Genomic DNA, 11,863 nt, shown 5'->3' on the forward strand with positions numbered 1-11,863 from the left:
CCCTAGTAGCAATAAGAGCATGGCGCGGACATCGCCGTCCTCCCATCGTTGGTGTAGCTACTGGACTACACACAGGCCAAACTGCGTTGCGCGCCAGTGAGAAGCTTTAGAAGAGATGTATAATGCTACAGGAATCGAAGTGTGTGTGAACTAACGACGTCTTCATAGCCTGGCGGGTGAAGCGCCACATTTTGTTCTTCGCGTGCTACAGTTCTGATGTCATAGCATCAAAACTACGACGAAAGGAGAGGACCTGGAAATAGCCAATCAAAGAGGAGATCCTACGCTATCGATTGCACCAATCAGAAGCAAAAACGGTGAAGTATTACAAAAATTCCACCAATAAGAAATCGAACGTGACAACTATTGAGCGCCAGATTAGTATAAAACAGTGTTTAATACACACCCTCATTCTGATTGGTCAAAGTCCCAGCCGGTTACGTCTGCTCAAATCGGTTTCGGATTGCAATCAGTCGGATCCACTATCAGTTACAAGTCGTAACCCTCGGGTGATCCAAATGCCATTGCGTTCGAAGTAAACCGGCTGTCGTGTGTGTTGGATTGGTATACCCATCGTGCTGCCGCCTCTGGCCTGGTTGGCGTGTCGTCGATTTCGTGGCAGTTCGTTGCGTGTTCCAGTGGTTGGTTAGGTCTCAGTGGAGCCAGCCAGCTATCAGGTGGGCTGAATCCACTTCGCCTGGATTGTTTTGAAGAACATGCCACGAACAAGAAATCCTACTAATCTTTTGTCCAAGATGATGGTTGTCATTGGTGTCGATCGAAAAGCAAGCCATGACTACTGTATGTACGTACATTGTGGCCTCCTGAAAAATATATATGTACAGCTTGTAGTATGCGTACAGTGTCTGTTAGTTGGGTACTATGAGTACTGTATCGCAAGACAAACTACCAATCAACTGAACATTGACTGATCAGTTTGTTGTTCGTGGGGGCGTTGGTTCAGCAGCAAGATCGTCGTCCTATAAGCCCCGCCCCAAATGCTATACGTCAGCCATTCAGCTCAGCATTCAACCCCCTAGCCCCTGTCATTAGAGGTCGGGGAGCCTTGCGTTTATTTCGAAGCGTGCAGACCGATGGGATTGCCCTTTCTTTCACCACAAGTGGAAATTCGTCTTGCGAGGGTAGGGAACATTCAAAGAAAGTTCGACGAACGTTCCAAACTTGAAACTTCAACATTACTTTTATTGATGATTTAGGAGTCCATCCGTTTTACTGGAGTATGATTCTATACGCACACACAATTCACGGTGACAAGTATTTGTGCCGTGAACGAGGGGGGTGCTTTAGAACGAGTACTACGTAGTATTTATTACGTAGTACTATTAGTATACGTATAATAGGACGATAAGTAAACCGTAGTAGTACTGTACTGCAGAAAATTAAATTCGCGAGAAAGCCAGCTTTGACGAACAAGGCAACCAACCCAAGCTTACACTGGTATGATCTCAGAACTCCAAGGTTATGTAAAATACCCGTACAGTAGTACTAGTAGTACACACCACCGCATGAGCATTGTACAGAAGGACTTTGTACGTAAATACACTGTACTCATCGAGTAGTAATGCTCTTCGTGTCTCCACCAATGTTCCATGTGGATAACTCAATAGACACGTGGCGACGCCAACCAAAACGAACGATTTACGTAACGTTACTGTACTAGTACTACATACTAGTAGTACTAGTAGTATTTTGCTGCCGTGTCCTTCCCAAAAGGTATCGGCACTTGAATATTCGTTGACTCCGACTACCCTTGTCAATGGATGCTATACAACACGATGAAGGTGGAAGGTCTTGCGGGACTTTCTTGAGCGTGCGATCCCGTTTGCTTTTCGTCAGTTGACCACTCTACCGACTGGTAATTCTTGTTGGCGACCGTGTCATATGCTGAGGAAACAGGTCCCGAATCGCCCCTGAAAAAAAGCCACCGTCGTACGTAAATTATGTTGCCACTAGATTGGGCGTCAACCAGTTGTGTGCTGTCTTTCGGTCTAGTGACGTGGAACTGCTTGAGGCGACCGCGGGCAGGAGCGAGGGCTACTAGGGCTAGTGTCCCCGACTACCCCCCTCCCCCCCCGATATTTACCACAAATGTGGATGGGGGATATCCCCTCGCACGACAAATGCACTGATTCTGATCTCATCAAACTAATGCACTTGTACGAGGTACGGTACAGAAGCAACTATAGTACACTATCCTACCATTATTTACAAGTGAAAGCTATGCCCCTTCTTTGATCGGTTTGCATACAATCAAGAGTAGTTGTTGGTGCTTGTGTACAGTACATAGCACTCTGTTATACTCTAAAATATTTTTCAAGGGATATGCATAGGTCAGCTGCGAAGGCACCAATGGCTTGCTGAAACACTTAGGGGCCGTCTGGGGGTCTTGCAGCATCTACTATGTAGTACTTTGACGTACTTCATTACGATAAACCTTAACCCCCCTTCCCCCGAAAGAAGACGTGGTTTTTCCCGCATTTGGAATAATGGCACCTGGATTATCTGCCTCTAAACTACTACACTAGTAGTAAGTTTGCCGGTATCAGTTGATATCTCAACCTCTGGTGCAAGTACTGTACTAAAAGGGCAATCCCACGCCACTGGGATTTCCACAAGTAAATGATTTGCACATGGTGTGGTCTCACGGCTATACGGATAGTACTACTAGTACTAGTACAGAACACCGTTAAACACTGTAAATTGAGAAGCTGACTGACTACAACTTTTAGAGTAAGTTAGTAGTACTATGTCCTATTACTATTAATAGTATTACTACAGTAGTAGTAGTCCGTCTGCTTCTCACAGTACTACAGTGCTACTTGAAGTATTAGTACAGCGGTAGTACAACTGTATCGGGCATGGCCATACTAGTAAATTACTTACACATGTACTGAAGTATCACGTGCAGTATTTTGTGCTGATATCAATGTTGAGCTTCGCAGAGTGAGCTCGACAAGCAAGGTTGTACAGCGCTGTACAGTACCGTACACATGCGCGAAATTACTTCGTAATTACGCTGATCCATAAGACTTCACGATCGTACAAAGATCGCACAAGGCGGTGTCCGACCCAACCGTTGCCCTTGATCAAACTCATAATCTAATCTGAACGTGCAATGTCACCAAGTGTGCGCCCGTCTAAGAGCCGGGCGTCGTAAGCAAAGGGGTGGGATATAAGTTCAAAGAGGCGGCATGATGACCCCTACAGATGGTCCTGTGTTTATCTGTATATGTAGTGCCATATAAAACACCACAAGGCAAATACAGTATGTGTCACCACCAAATAACTTTCTTTGGGGGGTGTAGTTTGGTGTATCACTTTCCAACTCTCCCGCAATCGTTCAGTTGTCCCGGTGCCTCGTCCGTAGTTACCCCAGCTCAACACGACCGACTGACTGCAGCTTGTTGGTACTACGCTTCCCGCCTCAGCATGCTCGTGTATCGCAACTCCTTGGACCCGCATTGCATCATTTCTTCCACCATGCAACACCACCAAACACAGCACAACTTTGTCACAGTTCCAAACAACCAACAACATACCCATTCCAACATGTCCCCCACTAGCCCTTCAAGTTCCGTGGCGTCCTCCGAAATGTCGACCACCACACCAACAGCAGCCTCGTCCTCTGTCATGCGCCGATGTACGTACCCCCAATGCGATAAAAAAGTGCGGTCCAAAGGCCTGTGCAAAGCCCATGGCGGCGGGATCCGGTGCCTTGTCCAAGGGTGCAACCGTAGCTCGCAAGGCAAGGGGTACTGTATCCGACACGGCGGGGGGAAACGCTGCTCCATAGCAGGATGCAACCGATCGTCCCAGTCCAATGGACTGTGTAAATCCCACGGAGGAGGGCTGCGCTGCCAAGTGCCGCACTGTGACAAGAGCTCCCAGGGCGGGGGGTACTGTCGTCTGCATGGGGGCGGACATCGATGCCAACACGATCAGTGCGAAAAAGGCGCCCAGCGCGGGGGGTACTGTGCGGCTCACGGCGGCAACCGAGCATGCCAGTTCCCCGACTGCGTTAAGAACGACAGAGGAGGGGGCTACTGCGCCGAACATGGCGGCGGCCGACGTTGCACCACTCCGTCGTGCAACAAACCCGCTCGAAAGCAAGGCAAGTGCTCGCATCATGCGCCGTCGTCGCTGGCGGTGATACCACCGATGATGTATGACGTGGCAGCAGCCTCATCAGGCGCGTCGTCGCTGGACGGATCGTTCGGTCAATCGTTCCTGGAACACCAAAGCTACCATCACCAGTATCAACCACCATCATTTCAAGCCGCCACCACAACGCACCCCCACAATATTCACCCAGACGGCCAATATCCTCGCAACATCACCGGGTATCACACCAGCCACAACAGGGAACGAGTTTTTTACCAAGAGAGCGACCTGTCGAGTAACGCGTCGACGACACCGCGAGGGTTTTCGGATGGTGCCCATATGCCAGTGTACTTTACCAAAGCGGAGCCACATCCGAATCAAATGGGCCCGCCTCCACCCATCCAGACATCGTTCCGATATGGCAGTATGCAACCCCCATCGTATGAGGCTACTCCAACCCCCAACGCATTCAATCATCCTGGCCACCACCAAGGCCTTTCACACCAGGTGTTGGGGATGCATCCCTCGGTCACCCTCATCCCAGATCCTCTACCATACCCGTACCCCGAACAGCGGAGCACGGCACTTCCACCGTCCATGCTGATGCTTCACCATCATCCGCCGACCTCTGGACACCCGCCACATGGGCACAATATGCAGCAGCAGCACTCGTACTTGTCGACCAGCCAACACGCGACTAACCTCACCCCCCAACCCAACCCCCACCACCTCGAACGGGACATGATGTATCATTACTGAGCTCGACCCCCCCCAATTAAGTTATGCAGTTGTGCATCCTAACCAGTGTTTGTTGAAGGACAAGTGTGCAACTTACATACATAGATCATTGTGCTGTACAAAATTATGTTTGTATTGACCACGTTATGGAAGTACCGAAAAGCAAGCAACACTCTATTGCCAAAGATGCAGCATCGTATTCCATTACGTTACACGAGCTAGCGCTTCGACTTCGAACACAATATCGTGGGCTGTCCAAGGTTGTGACTCTGTCGCAGTTATGCTAGTGACATGTACGTGGCACGTGGTGGCGTCGATTTGCGACACAGCGAGGACGAATGAGGGAGAGGTGGCGGCTGATGACTGGATGGTATAGTGGCCGTGGGAAGCAAGGACGATGCCGTCAGTGGGACAAATCTGAAGCGCCTGTCGAAGGCCATGGAGGTCCAGCGGGGCAACCGACGTGACCGATGATGCCTCCACGTCGACAGGCTGCAGGAGTGGTCGAATGGCCAGTTGTTGCAACAGGTACACGCTAAAGTCATTCGATTTCTGAAGCCGTTGGCCGCTTCCTGGACTTACGCAGGACACGACGACCTGTCCGTTGTACTGGTCGAGGGAAGGAAGGTCGAGTGGGAGCACCGTGGAAGTGTGTGAGCCAACGTCAAGGTCGGCGGGAGTGGTCTTGACGACGAGGAGGGTGTCGTCGGTGTCGTCGGTGTCGTCGGCGGGAGACGCTGGGAACCGACGGCGGATGGAGACTGTGCAACACACAACTGGGATTGGAATGGCACCTGTATTCCTCACGTCCAAGTGGAGCGTTGTGGCGGCTGCGCCGTCACCTGTGACAACGCACTTGACATCGAGGCTTTGTAGGAGCAGGTGCTCCATCATGTCGTTCATCATGCGAGACATTCCAACGCTTTGTTCCATACTAGCGCGGAACTTTCCCATCATAGCGCCAAACTGAGCTTGCATACCTTCGGTGTACAGCTTCATCATGTCTGCCATGTCGTGTCCGTTGCCACCGCCTTCGGTCGCCATGGTCGTGAGCGCACCCGAGTTTAGTAACGTTAGCCAATCAAAATCGTGCATCCGTCGAAGGGTGTACTACGTAGTAAATGTGTTGCAAACGTTTGCATTCGTTTGAAACACGATTGTACTCTAAAATCTGCAGCGGCCTGTCCTGATGATCATTTCTGACAGTGCACTACTCCAAAATATACATTGAACGTTACTTCTATTTTAATAGTAACGTACGTACTTTCTTTCATACGGTTTCGATTTGATTTGGCCGAGTTATGCAAAAATGAATGTTCGAATAAACTAATAACTATTTTAATAGTTATAATAACTATTTTAATACTAATAACTATTTTAATAGTTATTAGTTTATTCGAACATTCATTTTTGCATAACTCGGCCAAATCAAATCGAAACCGTATGAAAGTTGCACCTTTGGATGTATTAATAGATATCTATACTAGTATACTACAGTAGTATAAGAATTGGACTAGCCAATCAAGAACCTAGAAAGCGCTCAATGGTGTCGGGAGCTGTTTAAACAGTTCCCGACATCATTTTTTTATCTGGATGCATGTATAGACGAATCGAAGTATTTGGTACAAAAAGGTAATTAACTGTAAAGCATTTATGTTATTGGCATCATGTTTGAGGGCGGGTCTGGATGCTACGAAAAATGGCATAAAATGGCCGTTTTTCCAAGAAAGTTGCCAAAATCGAAATATTCCATTTTTCAAAATTTTGTGCATCTGGATAAAGTTCAAAACTTTATGGATCAGTATACTTGAGAATCGGGTGTTTAATGGGTTTTTTTTGTGTTCACGTTCAAGTCTTGCACTTCAATTGGAAATCGAATACTTTTTCCAATATTCAGCTGGCATCCAGACAACTTTGTAGATACTTCTTTTCTCCTTGTTTTCATGAGATATGAGACTTGCCAAAACGGTTTATGGCATAATTTTATGGGGTGGCATCCAGACCAGCCCTAATCATTGTTTTGTGAGGGAAATCCCAGGTTATTTCGCGGAGATTTGGATCGGGAACAGTAAGACCCGCCTGTGGGAAATGTGAGTAACAGTAAGCGCCGCCCGTGGAAATTTTGAGTAGAACAACACACAATACCTACTGAATTCCCCCTGACTTTGGAACGCCTAAATTTCAATAATTTGTGAAAACGAATAGTATTAAATTTTAAAGTTCTTTCAAATATTCAAATGCATGCATGAAATCGATGTGGCTACTGTCAATTCAAAGATGAAGCCGCGCATGACGTTGGAAGGCAAACACGCCTAGGATGTTAAGCATTTAGAACAACCAAGTTTAACGTATTCTGAGCTGGCACTTTGGGCTAAGGAGACGTTCAATCTGTGCTCTACGCCATCAAAGCAGACCGTCGGAGTGTCATCGTACTACACTACTACGTACTAATAGTTCTACGTAGTAATAGTTATGTATTGTGAATTCGCTATAAACTTCCAAAATTCGCCTGGTTTGTCGAATAAATATTGAATCACGCCGGAGTTCTGATTGGTTGAATATACTTGCTTAGGGCTGATCTGGATGCACCCCATAAAATTATGCCATAAATCGTTTTGGCAAGTCTACAAAAATTTCCCAAAGTCTCCTATCCCATGAAATAAAGGAGAAAAGAAATATTTACAAAGTTGTCTGGATACCTGTTGAATTATGGAAAAATTATTCGATTTCCGATTGAAGTGCAAGACTTCAACATGAACAGAATTGGGTGTTTTATGGCATAAATAAAATGGACCGATTTGATCCATTTACTTAATGTAATAAAACACCCGATTCTCAAGAATATTTTGGCATCAATTTTTGAACTTTGGTGGCATCCAGACGCATAAAATCTCGAAAAATGGAATATTTCGATTTTGCCAACTTTTCTTCAATAACGGCCATTTTATCCCATTTTCCAGACCTGACAGTGATTCAATGTACGATCCCTGAGCGCTTTGGCCCCATATGCGAGTCTCTCCGTATCCCCAGCACACACACACGAATACCGAATGTGCACACAGACATCTCAAGTACACCAACTAGACGCCCGCGCTACCGCAACGTACGACTACACCTCGTCGTACTGCCCAAGCAGTTGTGGAAAACTGAGTTGGATGTCCATTTTCTGCCCAAATCTTCGAAGTTCTAACCAATCATATCATCGCGCTATTTGTTGGCGATTTTCACAATGGCTCACAACTGTAAAATAGTACAGCTGTACTTCGAATTACTATTCACAGTCAACTCCTTTCTGCAAGAGCCAATCAAATCCACTCAAAAATGGATTAGTGTCGATTCGTTATTCGATTCGACGGGGTCTGGAAATTCGTATCGAATCCACAATAACGTTACTAGTATGACACTATACGTACGATTGCTCCCCGGCTCATGTCCTCGCTGTGGGTCATTTGTGATCAAATGTTGTTCTTGACGACCAGTGAATTGTACAATTTGGTCCCGAGACTACCAGATATAACTTCGATTTGAACTTTTCAAATGTGCAAAAGCGATAAGTGAAATCGTAGACCAAAACATAACTTTTCAAGAGCCTGACCCTCTCCCCCGGTACTTCGTCCTACAGTGTTCACGTATGGTGCTTTGTCCCGGGGTTTGTTAGTAGCAAGTGGTTAGCTATCGCTAATTACTCCGAGTAGTTGCAACACACAAACTCCTCATGGAAGGAGTGTGGTACACCAACATTCATAAGTACCCAAACTATTTTATTGAGTACGGTATATCTGATCTGTGGATTGGAGACCTTTTAACCAGTTCTATGTCTTTCTCGCTCGACTGCTGTCATGTACTAGGAGAGGCTGCGGAACATCATGGCGGAGAGTTCATCGCTAAAGCTAGGCATAGCTATCGTGCTTCTGGTCGATCGACATGTTCTAGACTCCTATGACCTAGCGCCTTGTGCTTGGACCTAGGGCAGATCGGTCCATACTACACTGCCAGCAAATTTCACTGGCGAGTACCAGGTAAGCACATTGCTGTTGAACGTTACTACAATATATGAAAATTAGTATGTGAGCATATATATGGCAGATTGGACAATCCGTGTAAAACCATCACTAATAGCCGCCAATCATGTGGAAGCAGAAAAGTGCGATGAAATATTTTTATTTAGGTTTCAAGGACGACTTGGAAGAGGTCCCTGGTATAAAAAAACACAAAGGCGTTTGAAACGCTTTGTCTGAAACCACCTGGATGTTCGGAATTGCTTCGATTTCATTGGATCCCCAGAAGCAGAACTTTCTGACTCCAGGTGCAATCAAGGCATGCAACGTTCGAACTACGACACATTTCCCGTCGTCCACTGTGCATCATGGGTATCCTGTCGGCGGGATCGGCATGTATGTACGACGTGGAAGGCAACATCTTGACGACGACGCAGTGTCCCGTCGGTGCCGTGGCGTGTATCGTCTCCGCGGTCGGATGTGATGTCGTCAAGTCCTTCAACACGCCAGCCCTGCTCCCCAGCTTCATCGTCGCCGACGTGCCCATTGCATACCTCGAGATGCTTCCTGCGAATGCGAGCCGCATGTACGCTCATAGTCGACCATGATATATGAACCTCATTGGTGATATTGTCCTGCACCTAGAACCTTGAAAGGAAACGGTATCTCGCGAGTGGGGGACTTGAGGTTAGACCGAGATGGCAAGCCGTCCACCACGATCTCGCTGTACGCATATCCATGTCGTATCAATTCCCATGTCCTGGTTATACTGACGATATACATGCATAGATCGTTGATCGACCAAACTCTGATGACCTTGGACCGAAGTACTCGCTTCCCTCCAACCCTTCAATCCTTGTAGTGTACCCCCATGAAGTCGGCAATCACCCTTCGTTCTCCTCACCACATCCACACCTCTAGGTCGTTGGCTCGTTCGTCCTTGACTGCCATTCGTAACACATCCTTCCCCATCACACTCACGTCCTTGTAAGTTCACTTATAGCTTCGACGATCGTCACACTCGTACTTTTGCTTGTAGGGACCTAAGCTATTCCATTCTCCATGAATTCGTCGTGGACCCCCTTTCGTTCCGCACGCTCTCGCGCCTGACATCATTCGGCACGAATGTCACCATCAACGTTTCGTCGTCCACATGCTCGTCCATTCCTGGAGCATCCTTCGAATCCGTTCAAAATGGCCGGTTCTTCCTTTGTGTTGTCAACACGACCATGTCCAATGGTAGGTTGAAGAGATCCAAATTTCATTCCACGAAATGTTTATATATGGACTTTTGTATACTCGATGGATGTTTCTTCGCGCGCATTTTTGAATTTCCACCGTTGAAGTAGGCAACAATGCCGCCACCATGATGCACGACCCCACGACTTCGATACCGTCGCATGCAATCACCGGTCCGTCCTGTCCTCATGCCTTCGTATCCACATGAACCTGATCCTACATTTTTGCGCAGGCGACGCATCGACCCTTCCGTCTCCATCTTCGCTCGTCGTGACCATCGCCCTCGTTAGCGTCCTCGTCGTCGGTGTAATTGTCGTCGTGTTCTGTTTGGTCCGTCGACGGCATGCTTCATCGTCCCCTTTTTTCCCTACCAGTCGAACCACGCGCCGCCTTTCGTCGAGCTTTTTCCTGAATTCTCCACCGAAAGCCACGATTCGAGGCAGTCTCGTGGGACTTCACGACGTTCGATTCGATCCGGCCGTTGCCTCCGCCCGTCTAGCACGGTCCGACCTCCGTTCCGTGCATACGGTTCATGCAGACGGCCTAGCCATCGTTTCTTTTGGGTACTGGAAGGTCCATGTCCCCGTCACTATTCGCCAACTTCAACCGAACACCCCAGTCTCGTCTATCGCAACCTTCATGGACGAAGTCCAAACGTGCGTGTCAATCGTGCATGATCATGTGGTGCCCTGTGTCGGTGTCGCGTGGAGCACATCGTCGGATATCGCGATTGTGTCGGAACACATGGAAGGCGGAACGCTTCAGAGCCACATGGCGCAATATGGCCACACTCGGCAGTTCCACGCGGCGAAATGGGTCGTTGCGTTTCAAATCGCTGACGCCCTCGTGTACTTGCACGCACAGAGCATTATTTATAGGACGCTGCATGCTGAATCGGTGCTGTTATCGGCAGATGGCCACCCCAAGCTGTCGAATCACGGCCTTCGCAGGACCAATCGAAGGCGGAACGACGGTGGAGGGGTGTCATTGGTGTGGTCGCACCTAGCCTCTACCGCGCCAGAGCTTCTAAATCGCGGCGACCACACATCAGCCAGCGACGTGTATGCGCTGGGGGTCCTTCTCTGCGAGTTGGATAAAGGCACGTCGTTTTCCTCCGTGGACGCGAAAGGTGAAGAAACGCTCCGTGGCGACGTCGAGCGCATCGTCCTTGGCAAATTCCAGCCCGAGATATCCTCGTCTTGCCCTGAGGACATTGCGGCACTCATCCGTGCATGCGTCCACGTGAATCCAACAGAGCGACCGACGGCCGAAGCCGTGCTTCACGCACTCCGGCCGTTCAACCAGGACGCTAGCGGCGCCGTGGAGGTATAGGGAAGCAGTATGTAGTTTGTTCATATGTAGCAAGTCTCTTGTGTCCTCCATGTGCATCATGCAATACCAGACACCGCGGAATGGTACTATCCATCGTTGTGTTCGTTGGGGCGACCTTTCCTGCATCGTCGGTTTAGGCGTTCCCCATCACTCCATGAAGAAACGCGTCATGTTTGTAATGCAAATACACGTCTTGGATTGGTTGATTCGAAGGAATTTTCAACCAATCACACGTTTAGATTCAAAAAGCATAAAATTTGTAGGAGGAATCCGCACTTTGTCGGGTTGCGGGAGAGCGGGTTCGGACAAGACGGGTTGTTGAAAACCTTGCTAAAACAAATATATTGCTATAATACATACTTGAACCACTGCCTTCATGGGCATTATTATAAATCAATTCAAACGAACGGATTCTTTCTATGTATTTTCGGCTC

General features: G+C 48.0%; 3 protein-coding genes across 3 annotated transcripts; 2 read left to right on the forward strand and 1 right to left on the reverse strand.

Annotated features, from left to right (window-relative positions):
* Window positions 1–3,450: 3,450 nt before the first annotated feature.
* Window positions 3,451–4,881, forward strand: H257_02764 (hypothetical protein; the record flags this gene model as incomplete). Its single annotated transcript, XM_009826559.1, has 1 exon — window positions 3,451–4,881. One exon carries the CDS (start codon window positions 3,451–3,453, stop codon window positions 4,879–4,881), a length of 1,431 nt encoding a protein of 476 aa, XP_009824861.1.
* Window positions 4,882–4,973: 92 nt separating this feature from the next.
* On the reverse strand, window positions 4,974–5,960 carry H257_02765 (hypothetical protein). Its single transcript, XM_009826560.1, has one exon. The coding sequence runs from the start codon at window positions 5,953–5,955 to the stop codon at window positions 5,065–5,067; it is 891 nt and encodes a 296-aa protein (XP_009824862.1). The 5' UTR covers window positions 5,956–5,960; the 3' UTR covers window positions 4,974–5,064.
* Window positions 5,961–9,153: 3,193 nt separating this feature from the next.
* Window positions 9,154–11,613, forward strand: H257_02766 (serine/threonine protein kinase). The gene is made up of 7 exons (XM_009826561.1): window positions 9,154–9,444; window positions 9,504–9,584; window positions 9,648–9,716; window positions 9,780–9,845; window positions 9,898–10,097; window positions 10,208–10,270; window positions 10,330–11,613. The coding sequence occupies exons 1-7, from the start codon at window positions 9,227–9,229 to the stop codon at window positions 11,427–11,429; spliced, it is 1,797 nt and encodes a 598-aa protein (XP_009824863.1). The 5' UTR covers window positions 9,154–9,226; the 3' UTR covers window positions 11,430–11,613.
* The last annotated feature ends 250 nt before the right edge of the window (window positions 11,614–11,863 follow it).

Source organism: Aphanomyces astaci (assembly GCF_000520075.1).
Source record: "Aphanomyces astaci strain APO3 unplaced genomic scaffold supercont1.4, whole genome shotgun sequence".
NCBI classification, from domain to species: Eukaryota; Oomycota; class Saprolegniomycetes; order Saprolegniales; family Verrucalvaceae; genus Aphanomyces; species Aphanomyces astaci.

Excerpts from the sequence above, each read along its gene's own strand:
- H257_02765 (XM_009826560.1), bottom strand. The coding sequence starts at position 5,955 with ATGCACGATTTTGATTGGCTAACGTTACTAAACTCGGGTGCGCTCACG.
- H257_02766 (XM_009826561.1), top strand. The coding sequence starts at position 9,227 with ATGGGTATCCTGTCGGCGGGATCGGCATGTATGTACGACGTGGAAGGC. Across the intron at positions 9,445-9,503 it reads CCTGCGAATGCGAGCCGCAT|AACCTTGAAAGGAAACGGTA; the intron begins GTACGCTCATAG and ends TCCTGCACCTAG. Across the intron at positions 9,717-9,779 it reads CCTCCAACCCTTCAATCCTT|GTCGTTGGCTCGTTCGTCCT; the intron begins GTAGTGTACCCC and ends CCACACCTCTAG.